The following is a 25438-nucleotide window of genomic DNA, read 5'->3' as shown; positions in this document are numbered from 1 at the left end:
CTGACAAAATAGACTTAAAGGCAAGAAGCATTACTAGAAACAGAGACATCTCATAATGATAAAAGGGTCAATCTACCAGAAGATATAAGCATCCTAAATTTGTATGCACCTAATAACACAGTCTCAAAAAATAAAAGACAGGGGCTTCCCTGGTGGCGCAGTGGTTGAGAGTCCGCCTGCCGATGCAGGGGACACGGGTTCGTGCCCTGGTCTGGGAAGATCCCACATGCCGCGGAGCGGCTGGGCCCGTGAGCCATGGCCACTGAGCCTGCGCGTCCAGAGCCTGTGCTCCGCAATGGGAGAGGCCACAACAGTGAGAGGGCTGCATACCGAAAAAAAACAAAAATAAAAGACAAAAATTGACAGAACTAAAAAGAGAAAGACATTCACAATCTTGGTTGGAGATTTTAACACTGCTTTCTCAGTAACAAGAAGAACAAAAATACTAAGCAATTAATTTGTTAATAACAATCAATTAATTAATGCCAACAAATTAGAAAACCTAGATAAAATAAACAAATTCCTAGAAACACACAAACTACCAAAACTGGCTCAAGCAAAAATAGGAAATCTGAATAGACCTAAAAAGAAGTAGAGATTCAATCAGTAATCAAAAACCGCACAAAAGTCTAAGACCAGATGGCTTCACCAGTGAAGTTTACCAAACATTTAAAGAAAAATTAACACCAATACTTCTTAAGCTCTACCCAAAAATTGAAAAAGAGGGAACACTTCCTAACTCATTCTATAAGGCCAGCATTACCTTGATACCAAAACCAGACAAAGAAATCACAAGAAAATAAAACTATAGAACAGTATCCCCTATAAATATAAATGTAAAAACCCTCAAAAAAACACTAGCAAACAGCAGCATATTAAAAGGATTATGGACTTCCCTAGTGGCCCAGTGGTTAAGAATCCACCTGCCAATGCAGGGGACACGGGTTCGAGCCCTGTTCCAGGAAGATCCCACATACCGCGGAGCAACTAAGCCTGTGCACCACAACTACTGAGCCTGCACTCTAGAGCCCGCAAGGCACAACTACTGAGCCCACGTGCCACAACTATTGAAGCCTGTGCACCTAGAGCACATGCTCCGCAACAAGAGAAGCCGCCACAATGAGAAGCTTACACACCGCAACAAAAAGCAGCCCCCACTCACCACAACTAGAGAAAGCCTGCGCCCAGCAACGAAGACCCAATACAGCCAAAAGTAAAAAAATAAATAAATTTATTTTTAAAAAAAAGATTATAGGGGCTTCCCTGGTGGCACAGTGGCTGAGAATCTGCCTGCTAATGCAGGGGACACGGGTTCGAGCCCTGGTCTAGGAGGATCCCACATGCCGCAGAGCAACTAGGCCCGTGAGCCACAACTACTGAGGCTGCGCATCTGGAGCCTGTGCTCTGCAACAAGAGAGGCCGCGACAGTGAGAGGCCCGCGCACCGCGATGAAGAGCGGCCCCCGCTTGCCACAACTAGAGAAAGCCCTCGCACAGAAACGAAGACGCAACACAGCAAAAATAAATAAATTATTTAATAAACTCCTACCCCCAACATCTAAAACATAATAATAATAAATAAATAAAATAGTTGGGTGGGAAGATATCACTCTAAATAAATAAATAAATAAATAAAGGATTATATATCATGACCAAGTGGAATGCATCCCAGGAACGCAAGGGTAGTTCAACATATAAAAATCTATTAACAGGGGCTTCCCTGGTGGCGCAGTGGTTGGGAGTCCTCCTGCCAATGCAGGGGACATGGGTTCAGGCCCTGGTCTGGGAGGATCGCACATGCCGCGGAGTGACTAAGCCTGTGCGCCACAATTACTGGGCCTGCGCTCTAGAGCCCGTGAGCCACAAGTACTAAAGCCCATGCACCTAGAGCCCGTGCTCCCCAGCAAGAGAAGCCACCTCAATAAGCCCGCTCACCTCAACGAAAGAAAGCCCACGCGTAGCAACAGAGACCCAATGCAGCCAAAAATAAATAATTTTTTAAAAAAATCTATTAACATAATACAGCACATTAATAGAAAGAAGGGGGGTAAAACACATGATCATTTCCATTGGTGCAGAAAAAGCATTTGGCAAGATTCAACACTTCTTTCATGGAAAAAACACTCAACAAACTAGGAATAGAAGAGAACTTCCTCAATGTGATAAAAGGCATTTATGAAAAACCCACAGCTAACATCACACACTCTGGTGAAAGACCGAAAGCTTTCCCCCTAAGATCAGGAAAAGGCAAGAATACCCATTTCCCCCATTTCTATTCAACATTGTACCAGAAGTTCTAGCCAGAGCAATTAGACAAGAAAAATAAAAGTTCCCCAAATTAGAAAGAAAGAAGTGAAATTATCTCTATTCACAGATGAAATGATCTCGTATACAGAAAATCCTAAAGAACCCACCAAAAAACTATTAGAGCTAATACACAAGTTCAGTAAAGTTGCAAGATATAAGATCAACATATAAAATCAATTACATTTCTATATGTTAGTAATGAACAATCATAAAATGAAATTAAGAAAAAAATTCCATTTACAGTAGCATCAAAAGGAATAAAGTACTCAGAAACAAATTTAACCAAGGAGGTGAAAGACTTGTACATTGAGAACTAAAAAAGGTTGCTGAAAGAAATTAATGACATAAATAAATATAAAAACATCCTGTGTTCATGGACTGGAAGACTTAATATAGTTAAGATGGTAATACTTCACAAATTGATCTACAGATTCAATACAATTTCTATCAAAATCCCAATGGCCTTTTTTGCAGAAATGTAAAAGCTTATCCTCAAATCCATATGGAATTGTAAGGGATCCCAATAGCCAAAACAATCTTGGAAAAGAACACTTTCTGATTTCAAAACTTACTACAGAGCTAGACTAATCAAAACACTGGGACACTGGCATGAGAATAGATATATACATCAGTGGCATAGAATTAAGACTCCAGAAATAAAACCCATACATCTATGGTCAATTGGATTTTTTAATTGAGTAAGTCTGACATGTAACATTGTGTAAGATTAAGGTGTACACTGTGTTACTTTGTTTTTCTGTTGTTGGTGTTTTTTGCAGTGGGGCCACACCATGCAGCACGTCGGATCTTAGTTCCCCAACCAAGGATCAAACCCATGCCCCCAGCATTGGGAGCATGGAGTCTTAATCACTGGACCACCAGGGAAGTTCCTACACTGTGTTACTTCGATACATTTATAAATTGTAATGCTATGATCAACTGATTTTTGACAAGTGTACCAAGACCATCCAATGGGGAAAGAATAGTCTCTTCAACAAATGGTGCTGGGACAAATGTGCTGGGAAATTTGAATATCCACAGCAAAAGAATGAAGTTGGACCCTTATCTCACACCATATACAGAAAGTAACTCAAAATGTATCAAAGATCTAACATAAGAGCCAACACTATAAAACTCTTAGAAGAAAACATAGGGCTAAATCTTCATGACTTTGTATTTAGCAATGCTTTCTTAGATATGACACCAAAAGCACAAGCAACAAAAGAAAAAATAGATAACCTGGATTGCATCAAAATTTAAAACTTTTGTGCCCCAAAAGACACTACTGAGAGAATGAAAAGACAATCTAAAAAAGGGAAAATTTTTTCTAACCATATATCTGATAAGAGTATAGTATTTAGAATAAATAAAGAACTCTTACAACTCAACAACAAAAACACAAGCAATCCAATTAAAGAAAAGCAAAAGATTTAAATAGACATTTCTCCAAAGAAGATATACAAATGATCAACAAGCATATGAAAAGATGCTCAAGATTACTAATCATTAGGTAAATGCAGATTAAAACTATAATAAGATATAACTTGGCTATTATCAAAAAGCAGAAAATAACAAATGTTGGTAAGGAGGTAGAGAAACTGGAAACTTTGTGCACTGCTGGTGTGAATGTAAAATGGTGCAATCATTATGGAAAACAGCATGGTTGTTTCTCAAAAAGTGAAAAATAACATCACCATATGATCCAGCAATACTACTTCTGGGTATATGCCGAAAAGAATTAAAAGCAGAGTCTCAAAGAAATATTTGCACACCCATGTTCATAGCAGCACTATTCACAGTAGCCAAATGATGCAAGCAGCCCAAATGTCCATGAGCAGATGAAAGGATACACAACATGTGGTATATACATACAGTGTAATAGTATTCAGCCTTAAAAAGGAAGGAAATTCTGATGCATGCTACAACATGGATGAACCTTGAGGATATTATGCTAAGTGACATAAGCCAGCCACAGAAACAAATTCTGTGTGATTCCACTTATATGAGGTATGTAGAGTAGTAAAATTCACAAAGACAAAAAGTAGAATGGTGGTTGCCAAGGGCTGGGGGGCAGGGAATGGGGAGTTGTTCAATGGATACAGAGTTTCAGTTTGAGAAGATGAAAAAGTTCTGAAGACTGGTTGCACAACAATGTGAATAGACTTAATACTACTGACCTATACATATAAAAATGGTGAGGATGGTAAATTTTACGTAATGCATATTTTACCACAATTTTTAATTTTTTTTCAACTTTAAATAAAAATTATAAAATCCCCCCAAATGGGCAAAGTATTAATACCTGACTAGACATTTCACCAGAGAAGATATACAAATGGCCACAAGCACATGAAAATATGCTCAATATCATTAGTCACTAGGGAGATGCAGATTAAAACCAAAATGAGATACCCCTTCATACCCACTAGAACAGCTATCATTAAAAAAGAAAAGAAAGAAAGAAAAGAAAAGAAGTGTTGGCAAGGAGGTGAATACATTGAAACCCTTATACATTACTAGCGGGAATTTTAAATGGTTTAGCCACTATGGAAAATAGTTTCACAGCTTCTCAAAAAGTTAAACATAGAATTACCATAAGATGCAGCTGGTCTACTCCTAGGAATTGAAAACAGGTGTTCAAACAAAAACTTGTACACAAATGTTCAGAGTAACACTATTCACAATATCGAAATGGTGAAAACAATCCAAACATTCACTATAAGACAAATGGATACACAAAATGTGGTATATCCATTCAATGGAATATTATTCGGCCATAAAAACAAATGAAATTATGACACATGCTATGACATGGATGAACCTTGGAAACATTACACTGAGTGAAAGAAGCCAGATACAAAAGGCTACATACTATATGATTCCATCCACATTAAATATCCAGAATAGCAAATCCATAGAGACAGAAAACAAATTAGTGGTTGCCAGGGGCTGGAGGAAGAAGAGAATGGGGAGTGACTGCGAATGGGTATGGGGTTTCCTCTTGGGGTGATGAAAAAGTTCTGGAACAAGAGAGTGGTGATGGTTGCACACCGTGTGAATGTACTTAATTCCACTGAATTGTACACCTCAAGCTGGATAAAATGGTAAATTTATGTCTTGTATATTTTACCATAATAAAAAAAGCATTAAGGATATACAAGATTTTTACAACACAGTTAAGAGACTTGACCTTATCAACACAGAGAACATTACAACCAACAACTGCAGAATACACTTTCATCTACTAAAATCAATCTCTCTCTGGATGGGAAAGTAAGATAATCAACTGCAAAAAAGTGAAATCGTATTGGGTAAATTACCTGATTTAAAATAAAATAACAACAATAACCAGGCAAAAAGACATGTACCAAAAAAGAAAAAGAAAGAGAGAAGGGAAAGGAAGGGAAGGGAAGGAAGAAAGGGAGAAAGAGAAAGGAAGGAAGGAAGGGAAAAGAAAGAAAGAAAGAAAGGAAGGAAGGAAGGAAGGAAGGAAGAAAGAAAGAAAGAAAGAAAGAAAGGAAGGAAGGAAGGAAGGAAGAAAGAAAGAAAGAAAGAAAGAAAGAAAGAAAGAAAGAAAGAAAGAAAAAGAAAGAAAGAGGAAGGAAGGAAGGGAGGGAGGGAGGGAGAGAAAAAGGGAAAGAGAGAAGGAGAAGACGTGTGTCCAGAAACTCCAAAGGCGAACTGACATGGATAATTTGGGGCCTCCAAGTTCCCAGTTCCTCCCTTCCTCCCACTACCATTTGGATCAAAAGGGCCTCCCTGCTGCCTTGACCCTCAAAACTGTTCCCACAGCCTCTGTCTCCAATCAGAAAAGAGTTATGGTTGGCCTGGCCACAGCCCCATTCCAAGGTCTTTTCCACTGGTCTGGCATGACCTGCCTGCACAGCCCAGGGGTCAGAACAATCCCAGCCTGTCTTTAAGTCTCCCCCCAAGAGCAGAATCAGACAGGCCAAGAAGAAAGAAAGTAGATGTCATCCTTCAGGGCAAGGAGAGGGGCCAACTGAAAGTCCCATGGGCAGGGAAACCCTCATCACTATTTGCAAATCTAGACTAAACCTGAGTTGTACTCAGTGCTCCTTTAAAGTTTTTCTATGATGCTCAGATGGCTCTCAGATGCCATCTGAGAATGGGCAGGACCCCCCGCCCCCAGTCTTCAGAATAGTATCCCAACCCCTGCATTTGTCCAGTCCTCCACCATCCAGCACCAACCCACCTCCCCAGCACTCCCACTGCTAACCTTCAGGCAACCCAAGTTTGAGAGAAATTAAGCTTTTCTTGAAAAACAACTTATCTTTGTTTCAGCTTGAAAGCTCATGGCACAGCTTCTCCCATCCATCTCCTCCCCCCTCTACTGGCCTCAGCCTAGATGCTTCTCCCTCCCTCACCCCAGCGTTCACTCCATTAACCAGTGCTAGTGACTGCACATCCAAAACACATTTTTAATACCTCTCCTTGTCTCCATCTCCAATTCTAACCCAAGCTCCCACCTTCTCTTGTCTGGAGGTTAAAATCACCCTCCTCTGGGCTTCCCTGGTGGCGCGGTGGTTGAGAGTCCACCTGCCGATGCAGGGAACACGGGTTCGTGCCCCAGTCTGGGAAGATCCCACATGCCGCGGAGCGGCTAGGCCCGTGAGCCATGGCCGCTGAGCCTGCGCGTCCAGAGCCTGTGCTCCGCAATGGGACAGGCCACAACAGTGAAAGGCCCGCGTACCACAAAAAATAAAAATAAAAAAAAAAAATCACCCTCCTCTGACATCCTCCCCTTCCAGCTCATTCTGTCATGGGGAATGAGCTTTCCCTACTCCCAGCTAAGGCCACTCTCCACCTATGCTCTGTTGCTCATCTCAAGGAAAGCTTCAATTTTCCCTTCTCTCTCTTGCATCATCAGTTTCTCCTTGCCTGCTTAGTGGATACTACTGACATACACACATGCCCTAGTCAGATTTGAAAGAGTTCCTCCTAGACCCCTCCAGCCAGTGGCTCATTTCAGGAGCCCACTCAAAGCCAGGTATCACAAAAGAATTCTCCACATCCTCCACTTCCTCCCCTCCTATCCTCATCTCCACCCACTCCAGCCTGGCATTTGTCCTCTCCACTCCACCTAAAGTGCTGTAGTGAAGGTCTCCGATGACCTTGACCATCCAGTGATAATGACCCACCGATGGGCATTCCAACCTCAATGGTCATTTTTCTGTTGACATCTTTCTTGACCTCATGGCAGCCTTTTATGCAGTTGGCCACTCCTTTCTCCTTGAGACACTCTCTTCTCTTGGCCTCTGAGACACTGCACATTCCTGGTTTTCCTCTCATCTCCATGGCTGCTTTCAAAGCCTCTCCTGCTGCTCTGCTTGACCTTTAAATAAGGCCATGCCCTGGGACGAGGTCACCGGCCTGCCTCTCTCCCTGAGGCACTCAGCCAGTCCCGTGGCTTTCATTCCACCAGGATGACAATGACCGCCTCACCCCATCTCTCTCTTGCATCCCAGATTTGTTTATCCCACCAGTTCCTTGGCATCCCCATGTTCATGTCCAGTAGGCATCTCAGACACATTATGTCACAAATGGGACTTGAGCCCCAGCTCTCCCACTCACCACGCCCTCCACCCACCCACGGAAGTTCCTTCTACATCTCAGGAAACAGCACCCCCATCCAGCCAGATGCTGAAGCCATCCTTACTCCTCTCTTTCCCTGATCAGCCCCATCAGCACGTCCTGTCAGGCTCACCCTCAACTGGTCTCCGTCATCTGTCCCTTCTCTCCATGTTCACTGCCCTGTCTGCCCCAGCCACCATCATCTCCCACCTGGACTCCAACAACAGCCACTATGGACAGTTTTACTGTCCACCAAAAGTTAAACATAGAATTACCATCAGACCCAGCAATCCACTACTTGGGTACACACTCAAAAGAATTAAAAACAGGTGCTCAAACAAAAACTTATGCTAAGTAAAATCAGTCAGACAGAGAAAGACAAATGCTATATAATATCACTTATATGTGGAATCTAAACAATACAACAAATCAGTGAATAAAACAAAAAAGAAGCAGACTCACAGATATAGAGAACAAACCAGTGATTACCAGGAAGGGCGAGGGGCAATATAGGGTAGGAAGAAAAAGGGTTATTATGAGATTATATGAAATCATGTGTGTGAAACTTTTGAAAATTGTAAAGTACTATAGAACTTAAAGAATTTTTCATCCAATTAAAAAATTAAAATAAAAAATTTAATTTTTTAATTTTTAAAAACCTGTACATGTATGTTCATAGCACTGTTCACAATAGCCAAAAGGTGGAAACCAGCCCCACTGGTCCTTCTGCCTGGAAGGCTTTGTCCCTGGTCTTTCCATGGCTGGCTGCTGCTCATCCGCCAGGTCTCTGCCCCAACCGTGCCTCCTCTGAGACACCTTCCCTGACCCCCAGTCCAGCCCCAACACACCCTCCTGTTTATTCCCTTCACAGACCTATCACTGCTTTAATCACTTGTTTACTTCTTTATTTTCTATCTCCTCTAACTAGAAGGTAGGCATCCTGAGGCAGGCGTTCTCTTTCCTTCTTTTTATGGAACACAGAAGGTGCTGAGCCCCTAGAGTCCAAACGCCCCTCCTACAGAAAGTCCTCCAGATCCCTCCACCAGGCTGTGTCCATCTGAAGAGGGTGCACCTACTCCGTCTGCCAGCCCCTGTACTGCCTCCTGCTCTGACCAGAGCTATTTCTGGGGGCCCTAGCAAGCCCCACATTCCTGAGATCCCCACCTTCCACCAGACACTCAGTCTCTGTCAAAGAGCAGAAGAATGAGAGCAGGAAGGGAGGGGGAAAAGAACAAAGCAGGTGATGCCACTTCCGTTGGGGTCCTTTGGAAAGCTCACAGTAACTGCAACAACCCGGCCCTGGGCTAAGCACTTTCTAAGTGCTGTCTCCTTAAGTCTTACAGGGACTTTCTGATGGGGAAACTGAGGTTTAGGGAAGTAAATAACTCACTCCAGGTCACAAGCTATTGTGTGGAGAAATACAGAGGACTCCAACCCAGAACGCTTGCTTTTGATGTTTTGCAATGCCGCCTCAAGAGACAGGATCCTCAATGTCTGTTGGCTGCAAACATGAACAATCCTGCCCCACCCGCTTTTGATCTACGAAGGTGGTGATGTTTCTCTTCAGCTGTAGGCATTAAGGTGGTGCCATGGGCAGCTAAGTCCCACCAAGCTCGAGAGTATTCTTGACCCGGGGTTCACTGACTGCTGCCCTTGTTAGCAGCTCTCAACCAGGGGGAGAGGCATCCAGGCCTGGCACAGGAGTGACTGGGTCCTGAGATGGCCCTTGGCCCCGCCAAGGGTGGGGATGGGGAGACGAGGGGTGTGCTTAAAGCTCCTTTTAAGGTAAGCCAGCAACACCTGCTCTCCGTAAACAAACAGTAAGCAGTCTTGGGGGAACGTCAACCCGTTAATGGGCATTTGCTCTGGTGATATTCCCATGGAATACACACGTCTTCTCTCCTGTTCCACACCCAGGCTGACAGCCCAGGCGGACATAACCAAAGTTGTCACACAACTACTCTTCGTGCCAAGGTCCGCGAGGCTCTCACTCTCCCCAGGCCAGGCACCCCAGTGTGCCCACGCTTGCTCAGGCTGCCATCAGGCGGGGCACTTCACCTTCTTGATCTTCCAGGGATCTACAGGCTGGGGCTTTGGGCTCTCCATTATTTAAATTTTAATATTAATAATACATGTGATTATTGTTATTACTGTGCAATAATATTATAATATTATTGTAATATATTGCTATAATACATTGTATAAAATAATACATTATATTATTATAATATATTGTTATAATGTATAATATAATATCATAATATTATTCATAATAATATTAAATAATAAATCCTTACTAAGTACCAGACCCTGACACTTGGTGATATCTCCCTCTCTCAGGCCTCCCCAGGATGCTATGGGCAAAATCATTATTTCCACCTCACAGATGTAGAACCTGAGACGCAGAGAAGGCTAGTGTCTTGCCCAGGGTCACAGAGGTACCACCTGGAGGCAAGAGTAGGATCTGAAGTAGGACCTATCCCACGTCTTTCTTCCACCCTACATGTCCTGGACTTTCCTGGTTAACTTTGGAACCAGATGTGCTAGCCTGTTGTCCCCATGAGTCACTGAAATATCCCCAACCCAACAGAGGGGTTCTGACCACCATGGGGTGAGCAATGACGGGGCAGGGATCAGTGGGCCAGATGAGGTGATGTGGGACACAGAAGGGGAACATGGAGATGGGGTCTAGGCTCACAGGGCATGCAGACCACCAGCTACACTTACCACCTGAGAGAGGGCAAGAGAACCCAAAGGGGGGGTCCCCGGAGCAGAGAGAGGAAAGAAGAAGGAATTATTGAGCCACGAGCAGCACTGAGATGTCCAGATCCCAGACCAGACACAGGCTCACAGCCCGGGGCACCCACTTATCACTTCTCTGTTTGCCTAGTCAGGGCGGGGAGGTGAGGGGTGCGTGACGAGAATGCCTCTTGAGGGCGATCTACCAGTTGACCGGAAGGGGCTGCCTGGGGCATGGTACTTCAACAGGGCTGCACTCAGGCTTACAGCACAAGGGGCAGGAAGAACATGTGATCTTTTAGCAATGTCTGGCATGGACACGGCTGGGGCACATGTCTTATTTAGCACATCCTAAATTCCCATGTGCCTCAGCTGTTCTTACTGCCCTGCTTGGGGGCAGGGACCCAGGCAGATCTCAAGTGGATAAAACTAGGGCAGAGCCAAGTCTAGAAGCCAAGCTGCCCAACTCCCAGGTCTGCTAAAGAAACACTGGCCAGCGAGCAGGAGGTCTCGGGAAGGGGGCTGGAGAAAGGACCGGCCCTTGGACAACTCGGGATGAATCAGTGAGAGGACATGCCCACTCCCTGCCTCCCCAACTCACATGTCCGTGCAGGTCCGTGTTGAGAAGCATCAGGGCACAGGTGAGCGTGTGGATCCCATCTAAATCAGAGACGGTGGCACCCTCAGCATGAGCACCCAGCTCTTTCCCAACCCCAGGCTCCCACCTGCCTCCTGTCAGAGCCAGCCTGGAGGCCTTGGAGACAAGAAGAGGCCAGCCACCTGCCAACCATACATCAGGGCCCAGGGCCTGCGTGATGCTCTGTGTCCCACCCCCATTACAGCATCAGAGTCACTCACTCGCCCCAGGTCAGGACCAACCCCTCCCTCAGAGGTGACCAGACCACCCTGGGCCTGTTCTAGCCCAGATTCCTGCCTGCTGTGGCCAAACTCACCTTGAATCTCAGACCCAGGAATGGCTCTGGGTCCCGGGCTATATCCCTTCCATGGCCCGTGTCTCCTCTAATAACCAGCCTAGTCCCCCAGTTCCTGGGACTCAGGTCCATCCACAGGACAAGTCCTGCACTTAAGAGGACCCCAACCCAGACTTCCACACCAGGACTCCCACCACACCAACAATCAGCATTGCGACAGGGCACCACTGAGAATGAGGACCCACAGGACTGACTCCAGGATGGAGGACTTTCAGGCACAGGGAGTGACAACGGGCGGGGCAGTTGGGAGGTTCCTTTTCCAGCAGACAGTCCCCATGCCACCTGCCATTGTTCATTCACTGATGCTTCTTGAGCAGGACAGAAGTAGCAGGTGGACCAGAGGTAGGAAGAAGCCAGGGCCCGGGTGGGGGGCAGGGGAGTGGGGCGAGGCGTACCTTCCGAAGTGCTGTCGTCAGGGTTGCACTGGCAGTACCGGCGGGAGAAGTGCGTAAGGACCCGCTCACGCTCCTGTGTCTCCCCCATCAGCGGAAAGGCCTTCAGGAAGGTTCTGGAGGGTAATGCAAGGATGCTGAGGGCCTCCAAGAGCCCCTGAGTCAGTCTGAATCCTCACTCAGGGTAGGACGCCCATACACACACACCACCCAAACCTGCCCAAGGAGGCTGAGGCCCCAGAGCCCCAGCATCTGGGCCCAGGGAGGCACCCTGACCCCCGTAATGGCCTCTGGAGTGTGGAGTTTCAGCCCTCATCACCCTCCAGGGCCCTTCTGGAAGGATGCAGGGGACAGATTGTGAAGAGCAAAGGCAGACGAACACCTCAGTGCCAGCATCCGCTCCACTCCTGGCTCCCTCCTCCATGGCTGGGCCATCCACGCCGCTCCTCAGACCGCTCTCCCTCAGCCATTCCCACTCCTCACTTGAGGCGCTACCAGCTGAGCCGCAGGCCCAACCCTGGCCTCCCTCACTCCCCCCACCCCAAGTCTGAGCCTCCTCTGCTGGGCAGCTCTGAGTCCCTCTCAAGGCCAAATTCAAAGGTCACCAGCTCTCAGGAGTCCCTGGCAGAGTATGCTAAAACCAGAGGGGCTGGGAGATGGGGCTGGGGTCCCTCACCTGGGGCATAGGCACACCCCTTCTTGGGAAGGGAAACAGCAAGCTGAGACATTGTGGGCCTCTATCCACCCTGGGTTCATGAGACTAGTTTGTCCCTGATTTTGCCACAGTTCACTTGGCTTCTGTAATGCCCACTTTGCTTTATCCTCTCTCAAGCTACTTCTAAGGCACCCTGGGACCTGTGAGCCCCATTCTGGCCAATCTTTACCCTTGGAGGCTTCCCAAGGCATCCAAAACTGCAGACCACTCTCTAATTCAATCCCGATCAATCAACCGCTGTATAAAAACACTCCATCCGCCATCTAGGCTTCCTCCTTTCCCTGCCTCTCCTGTTCCCCGTTCTCTTCCCTGCATCTGGCCCCTCCCTCTTCTCCTCATACTCCACTAGGACTTTCTAAAACCCATCCCCCATCCCAACCGTAGCCTATCCTACCTGGGAGTCATCCATCCCAGCTCTGGCTCCCCAGCCCAAACACCCCTTCCTCAGGGATCTTCACCAAGCTCCGGTTAAACTCAGGCTGCCCCCGGGATCAGCCTCATTACTGCCCGCTCTCTCCCCTGCATCTTGGAACCACGGGCCTGTCTGCTGTATCCTCTGTGCTTCTCACACCAATCATTCCTCTGCCCCACAGCCCAACTTCAGGCCTCGTCCTCTCCCACCTGACCCTCTTCAGAAGCCTCTGGATCAAAGGCCACCAGCACACTGCTGCCAGCACTGCCTCCCAGAATACGGCTTCACACCCAGCACCTTCTGGGGCTCCCCAGGGCCTGCAGAGTCAAGCCTCAATCTATTGGGCTGGATATACAAGGTCCTCCCACCCAGCACTCAGCCTCTGATTGCGAGCCCGACCCACCAAACACCTTCCCCACCCGATCATCCAGTGTGAAAATTCAGACTCAGCTCAGGATAGAGTAGCTTGCAGTCGACCAACACTTCCACTGAGAACAATGAGAAAAGCCAGACAAAATACATCTCTCTTAAGCTATCAGAAAACTGCTGACGCAACAAACACCAATAGGACCAAGATTCTGGAGAGGAGAGAACTGGGGAGAGGTGGGCTGATCTGCAGCTGCTTTCTCCCCGGGGACACTGCCAATCACGGGCACAGGCAAGAGGCAGAACAATTAGTGGCTTCACGGAGCTGGAGAGACAAACCGGGAGACTCGAGGGGCTGTAAACATGTGGCCAGTTCTCCCTGTGAGACATCTACCAAAACCTAAAGATGCAATGGGTAGGAAGGCCTCTCTGAGAAGTAGAGGGATTTGGTTTTTTGACAGTCTCGCCGCAACGAGGAGACAAAATTAGGATTTAGAACCAACCAAAAGGAGAGGCCCCAGTGAACACACCATGCTCTCAGTGGAAAGCCCTCCGGCCTTCACCCTGTGATCGGGGTGAACCCTGAGCCTTACCAAACTTCAGGGCTGCCTCTCCTCAGCTCAGCCCTGGATGGATTAGGACTGCGCCTCCCTGCCCTCCTCTAACTGTCTAGCAAGGGACAAGGTAAACCCTCTCTGGAGGAACACATAATGATCTAGAGCCACTGTAATTCTATACAAAACGTACAGCATCCAATAAAAAAATTACTAAGCACACAGAGAAATAGGATATAAGATGGAAAGCCAAGAGAGAAACAATAGAAACAGATACAGATGATGCAGATATCGGGGTAAAAGCAGACAAGGACTTTCAAATAACTGCGACTAATATGTTCAAAAAAGAGAGGGAAAGATGGGGAAAGTAAGTAGAAAATAAATCAAAAGATGAAGAATTCCCCCCAGAGAATTAAAACCTACCCAAAAAAAATGTTTAATAAAATGAAATTTCCAGAACTGAAAAATAAAACAATAGAAAGTGAAAACTCAGTAAATGGGGTTAACCCCATATGAGACACAGAGAAAGGGTAAGTGAACTGGAAGCAGGTCAACAGAAAATATCCCAACTGAAACAGAGAAAAAAGAAGGGAAAATAAAGTTTTTAAAAGTGTGAGAGGCACGTAGGAGGTGAACAGATCTAACATACATGGGACCACCCACACCTCAGCTCAGAGACCGCCGCCCCTCCCCAGGAGGGTTCTGGTCTAGGGTCTCCCTGCTGGCCCTGCCGCCGGGTCCGCTGGACACTGGGCTGCATCTTCCCATTCCCGCCCTCTGCTCCCTGGGGCCTGCACCTGCCCCTCCTGAGGGCCACTCCCCAGGTCCAAACACCAACAGGACCTGAGGGCAAATTCCATTTTGGCTATCTCCTCCCTCAGTGACTGTGGGGAACTGGCCCACAGTTTCTCCACAAGTAAATGGAATGATACCGCCTACCTTACAGGGGTGTTGCTAAGATGCAGTCAGCAGGGTGTGTAAAGGGTACATCTTGCAGACAGGAAGTGCTCAGTACAGGCAAGCCTTTTGGCCCTTTCCCCTCCTGAAGAGTCACGACTGCATTCCCACCTTCATATTTTCAGCGCCCACCGCAGAGCCAGCACTCACTGAGTCTCTGCATTGCTGCTGCTCTCATGACCCCTTCCCCTCAGCCTCCCCAGAGGGGTCAAGAGACTTGTCCAAGGTCTTGCACAGCAAGTTTACAGTAGAGCTGGCAGGAGAATCCAGATGTGTGGCTGTATCGCCTGTGGGCACTATCCCATCCCAGCCCCACTGACCTGAGTGCTCGGTCCAGAGTCAGGCCCGAGAAGTCAAAGAAGCTGAGGTACTCCCCGGCCACCAGCCTGCTGAACTCGTTGCTGCCAGGAGAGCAGGGGTTTTCCATTAGAAGCAGGGCACAGCAAACAGTGGGGGTTCGTGGCAGTGGGCCCCTGGGGACCCTGACCCACCCACCCAGACCTGCCCGTTCCTCTGCTGTCTCCCTTGCTAGCCAGTTGGGCTCTGACAGTTCAACCTTGGGCCAGGAGGTGGGGGAGTCAGGAAAGCTTCCTAGAGGAGGTGATGTCTCATCCAATACCTTCAGGAAAGGAAGAGCCACCCACGTGAAGGGAGTAGGAGGTGAGATGACGCAAAGTGTCCGCAGTAGGGGAAACTGTCCAAGAAGCTACCAGCAGGGCCATGTGGCCGGGGCTGGAGAGCGGGAATGGGGGCAGCAAGAGATAAGGCAGGGAACCGGGCCTGAGGGCCGAGGCAAGGACTGGGACTTGATCTGGAAGAGTTTGAAGCAGGGAAGGGGTGAGTGAGATGGCCAGATCTGTATTTGGAACACTGCCTGTGGAGTGGAGGCCCATGGGGGTAGGAGCTGTCCACGAGAGACAATGGAAGGGGTGGGGAGGAGGGATGTTTGGGTGGCAGAATCCACAGGATGTGGAGAAGGATGGAGTGGGTGTGGGGCATGACAGAGAGGGTGGCCCCTGGGGTGATGCCCAGAGCCCAGGACAACAGGTAGAGCTAGAAGCACCCATGTGAGAGTCATCAGCCCTTAACTGGTGACTAACAACTCAGTAGGAAGGGGGACGAGCCCATGTGAGAGGAGGGGGCACAGACAGGCCAGCAGATCCAGGTCAGAGATCTGAGGAGAACCCCTGTCAGGGTGAGCTGAGGGAAGAGATAGCCAGAGAAGGAGACAGATGAACAGCAGCCCGAGACGTAGGGGTATGCTGTCCTGGAGGCCAAGGAAGAGAGTGTTTCAAGACTGGAGTGATGAATTCTCACCAAAAAACAGAGCATATTTCCACCTGAATCCAACCAAGCCCTGAGCTCTCCCTCCTGTTTACAGTAACATGTGAAGTAACACCACGAGGACACCAAATCCAAAACGTGGAAAGTTCTTCCGGACAAATGACTCTGTTTCTTCAACAAATACATGGCATTACAAAAAGGAGGGGGACTGGCAACCGCTGTTGGCTACAAGAGGCCTAAGAGACATATTGGCCAAATGTAATGCATGTACCTTATTTGCGTCCTGATTTGAACAAACATTTTTGAGACAACCAGAGAAAATTAAGCATAGACCAAATGTTAGAGATACTAAGGAATTTTTGTTAACTTTGTCAGAAATTATAATGGAATTATGACTGTCTAAAAAAATATCCTAGTCAGTTAGAGACACATACTAAACATTTATGGATCATATGATAGAGAGTCTGAAATATGCTTTAAAATATTCTAGCAAATGTGAGGGGAAGAAGCTGTGGGGGAAACAGATCAAACAAGAATAGAAAAATATTGATAACTTTGAAGCTGAGTAATGGGTACATGGAAGTTTAAGATGTTACTTTCTCTGCCTTTGTGTATGCTTGAAATTTTCATAATAAAAAGTTTAATTAAAGAAAAAGAAAGGGGCTTCCCTGGTGGCGCAGTGGTTGAGAGTCCGCCTGCCGATGAGGGGGCGACGGGTTCGTGCCCCGGTCCGGGAAGATCCCACATGCCGCGGAGCGGCTGGGCCCGTGAGCCATGGCCGCTGAGCCTGCGCGTCCGGAGGCTGTGCTCCGCAACAGGAGAGGCCACAACAGTGAGAGGCCCGCACCACAAAAAAAAAAAGAAAAAGAAAAAGAAAGGAGTGACCGGTGTGTCAAGGCTGTTGAAGGGGAGAAAGTTGAGGCCCAGTAGCAGACATCAGATTCAAAGACACCAGGCCACCACTGACTCTAGTAAGAGGGGCTTGTGAAGGGCCCCTCCAGGGGAAGAAGCCAACCTGGAGGCACTGAATGTGCAGAAGGGGAGGGGACAGAGGCCATCCAGAGCAGAAAATAGAATTTTGGCTGTGAAGAGGCTGGGGGAGGAAGTACGATTTGAGGAAGGATTTTTGTTTCAGATGGGAAAGAGTTAAGCACAATTAAATGCTGATGGGAAAACTCTTGTAGAGGGAGTGGTTGAAAAGACAGGGGAGGGTGGGGATCAACCATAATGAAGGAGGATGTCATTAGGTTTGGGGACTATAGCCCAGTGGGAGAGGTGAGGGTGTGGGTGATGCAATTTTGGGGGAGGCCCAGGGCAGGAGTGCCCTGGAGGCAACGGAGAGTGGAGGAGTCAGGAGGGAGGGAGAAGGGGGGATCCTCAGGACTTCCCTGTGGCCTAAGCCCCAGTCAGCTCTGACTTGGGGTCTAGAGTCTGGGCTGCCTCTCTTAGCCTGAGAGCAGCTCTCTCCAGAGGCTCGGCCTGCTTCCGTGCATCTTGAAGGCTTATGTGGGTGTTGGGGGTCCTTTGGATGGCCAGGCAAGAAGGACAAGGCAGGTGGACATGCTGCTGGCCGGACCTGCTCAGGACACACCAGCTGACTTCACAGCTGACTGTCCCCTACCCCTCAGGACTTCAACCTGGCTAGTTCCCTTCCCCCAAGTCCAAAGACCGGGGCTTGTGCTTTGGCGGCTCCCGCCCCTTCAGCTGGTCCCAACAGACACACAGTGAATGGGGCTTAATGAGGGCCAGGATCCCCTTCCCCAGCTCCTGGGTCCCCCAAGGTCCCAGCCAGGCCCAGGTTCCCCTCCCTCCTTGGCCCCATTAGGTGGCCCACCAGCCCCTGCCCGGCTGCTCTGTCCTCACTACCGTCCACCACGGCCCCATAAGCACATGCCACATGCCACTCCCCCAGCCCCGAGGGGCCGCCCTGCCACACCTTTCCTCCCTCAGAGCCGGGGGCGCCCTCGCCCAGGCAGCCCAGAAAGGAAACAGATTTAGGGCAAGGCCCGGAATGAGGTCAGTGGCAGGAGGAAAAGTTCTTGGGGACTGTTGGGAGCCCCCAGAACCAGGCCCCCCTGAAAGCAGCCACCCACACCCTGCCTTGGGCCGAGGAAGACACCGGGTTTGCCTGGGGTGGGGGTGCGGAGATGAGCTCACTTCTTGCCCAGCTGCCGGGCAACATCGCAACGCTGGAAGCCCTCCAGGTGGTAGAGGCGGCGTGCCAGCCGACGGGCAGCTTCACTCACGCCCTGGCCCCCGTTGGCCAGTGGGTCTGCGCTGCCAGGCTCCAGCCCCTCCGAGCTGCTCAGCTCTGAGTCTGAGTCCGACAGGCCGTCCTTCAGGCTGGGGTCGCTGCAGAGGGAAGGTGGGGTTGGGGAGGAGGGGGTCAGAAGCCGTGGTTTGGGGCTGGAAGGTCTCCCCAGGCCTCTGAAAATCCAGGGGTCAGACCAGGGAAAGAAGCTCCACTGCATCAGGACAGAATCAAGTCAGACTTTTAGAAAAGTCCTCAAAGGATATCATTAGATGATCAGCTCCCTGACTCCACCTTGGCTAGAAAGGCCTGGAAGGGCAGAATGGAACCTCAGGCTGGGGGTGCAGAGGGTGGGCACGATGACCTTGCAGAGGGCTGTTCACTCCAGACCCCCGGATGTCCTAACTTGCTTTGCCTCCTCTGGGTCTCAGTTTCCCCATCTGCTCAATGGTTCTCTTGGCTCCCAGCCTGGGCCCTGCCTCACCTGGCCGAGTTCAGCAACTTGTCCATGTCTTCCTCCTCGTCTTCCTCATCCCCGCCTGGGCCCGGGGGTCCATCTTCATGGAAGCCATTGGGCACGGCCGTGAGAGACAGGCGGCTCAGGACATTCTCGGAGCGGCTGCCGGAGATGGAGCGCCGCAGGGGGCTGCCCAGCTCCCCATCACCGCCAGCTGCCCCCATGTTCCCCTCGGACCCCATGTCCCCAGGGCCCAAGCCAGCCCCTGGCTCAGGGCTATCCCGGGCCCGCTGCTGGATGAGGGGCGTGAGGGGGGCCTCGAAGCTGACACAGCTGTCGCTCTCATCCGTGAGGCTCAGCACATCGAGGGAGTCCAGGCTGCTGTACTGTGTGCTCCGCAGCAGCTCTGACTCCACAATCTTCTCAAATGTGGCGCTGAAGCCGTCCCGCACATCTGGTTCTCCTGGCCTGTGGGATGCGAGGACCAGTCACCATCCTGCCAGGTGTCCCCCTTACAGGTGCTAGGATGGCACCAATCCATGTCTGGGAGCTCCCTGGGGGCAGGGAGTGGGCATGGATCGTGTCCTGTTTGTTCTTTCTGCCAATCCTCGCTGAGCACTAGGTGCCAGATGCTGGACTGGGTACCGGGGCACAGCAGTGAAAGGACAGGCGTGGTCCTGCCCCCCCTGCCCACCGTGCCTGGCCCACAGTGGGCATCACTGAGCTGAATGAATGAATGTGAGACTCTCCCTCAGCCTGGCCTGGGAAGGGGGTGGGGGGCTGCTTCCTCCAGGCTCCCCATCACAGCTAGTGTCACACAGGGTCATAATTTTGCTGTCCCCACAACATGGGTGGTTCTTAGCCTGGCTGCCACATTCTAGCTCTCAGGGCTTGCCTTTAATGTCACCTCCTCAGAGAGACTGCGGGAGGCAGGCCCACACCACCCAACACACTGGCCCCTCAGGGTACCTCCTCATTTCCTCCCAGCCCCTCTCAGCATGTAGTATTCTGTTTGTTCCCCTGTTTACACCTGTTTCCCCCCACCCACACACAAGGCCAGGAAGCACCCAGCACACAGTAGGTCCTCTAAACCCTGCTGAGTGGTGCACTGGGTGAATGGACACATGCCTATCAGCCCCACAGCCCACTACACTGCCTAAGCCCTTGCAGAGCCCTGTGCTGTCCCCGAAAAAGGCCTTTGCACCAGCGGTTCCCTCTGCCCAGAGTGCTCTTTCCTCAAGCTGAAGTCTTCCTTTCGCATCCCTTTCTCACCCCGACTGCCCTATTTATAACTAGGACCTGCCCCCAGCCCCTTTTTCTTGCTTTATTTTTTCCAAAGCACTTGCCGCCTTCCAACATACTATGTAATTATCTATTATTTTTATGACATATTATCTGTCTCCTCACTAGACCATAAGCTCCATGAAAGTAGGAATTTTTGTATATTCTGTTCACTGATGTAGCCCCAGCACCTAAAATCGAGCATCACACATAGATGAACCGAGGCCTCTTATCCACTGGGGAGATGCACAAGTAAGCAGGGAAAACAGGCAAGGAAGAGGACTAAAAGAGATAAAAGTAGAGACAAAGAGAGAAGAAGAGAAATAAGAGAGAGGTAAGAAAGAGACAGAGAAAAGAGATAGAGCACGAAAAACAAAGACAGAGAGACAGAATAAGAGAGACAGAAAGTAACAGAGATAAAGAGATACACGCAGAGAGAGAGAGAGAGAGAGAGAGAGAAACATAGAGACAGCAAAAGCAAGAGACACAGAAAAAGAAAGAAGCAGGCTGAGCCCAGCCCATTTCAGATAAACCAAGGCCCACCATTTGCAAAGAAGCACACCCCTGGTAACCTTGAGGATCTAGCCATGCCCTGCTTAGCCCCTAGTCCCTGGGGCTTAGCAGAGACTGAGCCATATTTGGAGGACTGGGAAGTGCCCCACTCCCTCAAACCCCTCCTTGGACCCCCAGTGCCTAAGTTTGATCCGTGAGTGCTTCCTGGAGAAATACTGACCTGAGAGAGAAAAGCTGAGGCCACGGCCATCGGCCACCCCTGTCCCACCAGGAGTTGAGACGGCAGCCTCATTTGGAGAAGGAAGTGGGGAAAGGGCAGAAACCGAAAAGGCGGTAGGATGCCCAGTAGGGGGCTGGGATGGAAGTTGCCTTTACTGACCTCCAGGAGGAGGGGAGGGAAGAGAAGGGCCACTGCCCTGGCTGCCAGAGCAGACACCCAACATCTGCCCAGCAGCTCTCTCTGCCAGGCCCATGCTGGGTCCTGGAACAACAAGACAGTCCTGCCCTTGGGGGCTCTCATCTCGTGTCAGAGCCAAGAACGGTCCCCATATCTACCACCCTCTCATGTGCCTGAGCAAACCTGAGGGGTAGTTTTGACAGGGGCTTGAAGACCATCAGCTTAATCTCCAAACTTCCATCTGCCTCCACCTTCAGCCATCCTCCAAAATTATACCAACCTAAATACAAACAGCGTGCTCCAAGAAGCCCCAGCCTCCGGCCCGCCCCCATAGGCCCCGCCCCCCATAGGCCCGGATGGAAACTCTCTCTTGGCACACCCGGCACACACTGGCGTCTGACCCCACGTACTCACATTCCTGCCCTTGGAGACCTAGGCACACTCAGCCCCACACATCCACGTGCAGACCCAAATGTGCAACTCAAATGCACAGGCCAGGCACACTGACATGCTCACACATCCCCGTGCACACACCAGTACACACACACATGCATGCCCCACAAACACATGCTCGCACACCTCCTACACCCTTGTCTGCCCAGGCCAGTGCCTGCAGTGGTACACGGTAAGCCTTCTATATGCTTTCTTTTCTCAGCCCACACTGGGGGTTTCTAGACATTCCCCTGCCCCATCCTCGCCTCCTTGTCCAACTGGCACCTTTAAGACGCCGGGCCTCTCCACCTCCAGCTGAGGATAACAGAAATGGGGCTGTAACTCCAGGAAGTAGGACTTACTCCAATAAGTAGGAGCTCCTGGTCGAACTCCCAGATGGCACTCAGGGAGGAGTAGCTGACAAAGATTAATCCACATAAGCCTACTCTCTTGAGGTGAGTTGCAGAATTGGGACATTCTCATCTCCAAGAAGCAGAGGGATAGGCCAGATGACCTCCCACATCAAGGCATTTTGGAACTCTGATGTCCAGCCTGGGATGGAGGGAGTGTGGCCCTCCAACCCGACATAGAAACAGCCCACGGTGGAAGGGGAAGTGGGGGAGGGATGGATTGGGAGTTTGGGATTAGCAGATGGAAACTATTATATATAGAATGGGTAAACAACAAGGTCCTATTGTATAGCACAGGGAACTATATTCAATATCCTGTAATAAACCACAATGGAAGAGAAAAAAAATTTTTAAAAAGAAACAACCCTATCTCTTATGGCCCTATCCTCCCAAAACAGGGACATAAAATTCCCATTTCATGTATGAGGAAAAACAAGAACCAGAAAGGGTAAGTGGCTAGGCCCAGGCCACGCAGCATTGGAGCAAATGTGGTGAGCCCCCCATCCCGAGACACCCACTTACCCCAGTGGAGGATCCTCAGTGTCTGGACAGAGGCTCCTGGAGGCATCGTCCACCTCCGCCAGCCCACCAGCCCTCCAGGGCCTGGACTCTGTAGAGTCTTCCAGAATGTTTGAGTCTGGCCCCAGGGCTAGGCCATTGGTGAGGGAGAGGCCAAGGCTGAGGCCGTGCAGGGCCATGTCCAGGCCCTTGGTATGCCCCTCAGTGTGCACCACCAGGGTGCCCCTCATCTCATGCCCTGGGCTGGTGTGGCCACTGTTCAGGTCCTCACTGGATGCCATTCCATTCTGGACCCCAGGCTCCTCCTCAGGCTCCAGGCTGGGGTCACAGGTGGCACCATCTTCCCCAGGCAGTGCAGATAGAAGCTTATCCTCGTCCATGGCAGCCACGGCTTCTACCCCGTGCTGGCTGCTTTTGGGACCCAACTTGACCTGGCAGTGGATGGAGAGAGAAAGGGGTGGATCAGAAAGAGCAGGTGCTGGGGGTCCAAAGCCCAGCAGAACCAGCAGCAGGCAGCCTGCCTGAAGACAAAAGGATGGCCCAGATGATCTTCTCAGGGCCTCTCAGCTGGAGTCTGGGTTCAGGCTGTGGCCTCTGCACTGCCTTGCTCAGGCCAGCACCACTCACCTCTCCCCGGACCCCCAGCCACTGGTGTGCCCCAGTCCTACCTTCCCCGTTAACTCTTATATATCTCTGTTGTGCCCTTCAGAATTCATCAAAACCCTCCGAGGAAGATCCAGTTTGGCAGGTACTAGGGAAGGGTCCAGGACTCCTCCAAGGCCACTTCCTCTCTCGCTGGTGAGAGAAGGGAACAAAACCCCAGGCCTACAGCAGCCAGCCACATTGCCTCTTTCCATGTTCCCTTGCCCTGGCTCCAGGAGCGAGACGAGTGGTGACTGAAAAGATCTGGACTGGGGGCTGACTTTAGAGGGAGAGTTAAGTAGGGAGGCAAGGAAGTCAACAGAAGTGCAGTTTTATTAACAGAGGCCGCCCCAGAGAAGCCAAAGTGAGGCCCCGAGGAGGCGCTGTCCAGGGTGCTGAGTGGGGCAGCGCCACCCGGGAGACTGGCTGAGAGCGGGGCTTCCTCCACCGCTGAGCGCCCAAAGCCCTGGCTGCGCGGAGTGCAAGGAGGAGGGGGCCTGGGGTTCCCCTCCACACCCCGCCCCGGCCCCAGCGCTCACCCATCCTTGAGGAGGGACTCGTGAGGAGGCTGCCACGGGGCCCTCCAGGGGAGAGCACTGGAAGGGGAGCCCCACTCACTGTGCGGCCTCGTGGGGTCCATGTTGGGACTCCTCACTACTCCACCCAGGCCAGCCCCCTCCCCTCTGTCCTGCCCGGGGTCTGTTTCTCCTCTGTAAAATGAGGAGACCCATTTTCCCTGCCATCTCCACACACACACCCTTTTTTAAACGGATCAGAACAAGCTCAATTTCCCAGAAGCTTCCTGTCCAATCTCAGGAGGGTGGGCAATGTGACGGGCTGTGCTCTGGCTCTCCCCTCAGCCCTCTCTGCCCCACCTCACCCCTAGTGGCCTCTGCCACCAAGGACACAGACCAGTCCCCTCAAAGAACTTCCTTCCTCCCCTCTTCGGACCTCAGCTTCCCCCAGTAACCCCACGCTCCTCTGAAGAAAGGGTGCTGGGCGTTCAGGAAACGGCGGGAGGAGGAGAGGCACGCAGGTATAGCAACAGGGATTTAAGTGAGGCCCATACTCCCCATACTCACCTGGTCAAAAGCGTCACCTGAGGAACTTGTTAAAATACAGATAGGCCCTCCCTCAGGCCTCCTGAACCAGAATCTATAGGGAACGGGTATAGTAATCTGTTATTCTTACAATAAGGCAAGTTTGGGAAACACTGGGTTAGACTCCAGGAGAAACTTTCCACTTAGAGATGAGCCTGGAGAGGAAGGTGAGTCTACTTCTCTGGGGGCTTCTGGGCCCTTGGGAGGAGCTCTGCCACCACAGGACCACTTAAGATTCATGTACCCCTTGGTTTTCAAACATGGAGTGGAAGAGAGCAGGCAGGACCGATGGGGATCTGGGGCCCCAGCCCACCCACCCTGACAGTCACCTCCTAGAGTTTTGAAGACTGTATGAGCATAAGATTTTACTCTAAAAAACAAAACAAAAACAAAACAAAACTTCCACAGACTAAAAAAAAAAATCTGAAAAGCTAGGCTCTAGAATATCTGGGCCCTGATCCTAGGACACTGGAGACCCCAAGGGGCTCGGCACTGAGTGAGGGATTCTTTCTGGTCTGCCCTAAATCCCTGCTGCTGCAGTTGCTATTTCAATCCGTTCCCTCGGGTTGTGTACTCAGAGCAAGGAGAACAGGAAGTAATCTCCTCAGCTGAGACTCCTTGGGGGTGAGGGGAGCATTTAGAAAGGAAAGAGGAGGGACAGTGGGGCCTCTGGGCCTGCTGCCTGAGTTCTAGTCCTCTGGCCTGCTTTCTAGCCCACAGGCCTGGTGAGCACTGGATCTGTGGCACAGGGTTTCAACCTAATTCCACCAGGATTCCTCAAGCTCCCACACCCACACATAGATGCTTAGGCCCCCTTTGGCCAGGGCTCTGCCTGAGCTCCCAGTGAGGCCTGAGATTTGACAGCATAAGCGGCTTCACCTGGTGCTCAGTCTACACCAGCCCCAAAGCCAGGGTTATGGACAAATCAAGGACCTCTTGGGAGGCCCCTACATCACCTCCAACTTCCAGCAGCTGCCTCAGGCTGGCTCTAGCCCTACCTGCCCTGCCATGTCCTCCTGCAGCTGAGAGCAAGATGGAGGTTCTGCCAACACCAGGCACGGGGCCGGGTCCTCAGCTTCTGGGGGTGGACAGACAAGGGGCACATTGAGCTCCACTCTGGGAAGAGG

General features: G+C 50.3%; 1 protein-coding gene across 2 annotated transcripts in view; it reads right to left on the bottom strand.

Annotated features, from left to right (window-relative positions):
- PSD2 (pleckstrin and Sec7 domain containing 2) overlaps nt 1–25438 on the bottom strand; it is a 54609-nt gene that overhangs the window by 13012 nt on the left and 16159 nt on the right. For both annotated transcript variants that reach the window (XM_079916460.1, XM_079916461.1), the window contains exons 3-8: nt 22573–23000; nt 19045–19485; nt 18467–18661; nt 15346–15426; nt 12025–12137; nt 11239–11297 (exon numbers count right to left, since the gene is read on the bottom strand). In XM_079916460.1, coding sequence (XP_079772586.1) covers nt 11239–11297; nt 12025–12137; nt 15346–15426; nt 18467–18661; nt 19045–19485; nt 22573–22949 — 1266 coding nt within the window. In that variant the 5' untranslated portion in view covers nt 22950–23000. The remainder of the gene's footprint in view (nt 1–11238; nt 11298–12024; nt 12138–15345; nt 15427–18466; nt 18662–19044; nt 19486–22572; nt 23001–25438) is intronic.

Source organism: Stenella coeruleoalba, assembly GCF_951394435.1.
Source record: "Stenella coeruleoalba genome assembly, chromosome: 3".
Taxonomy (NCBI): Eukaryota; Metazoa; Chordata; class Mammalia; order Artiodactyla; family Delphinidae; genus Stenella; species Stenella coeruleoalba.
The sequence above is the reverse complement of the archived record's forward strand: the minus strand, read 5'-3'. Positions and strand labels throughout refer to the sequence as shown.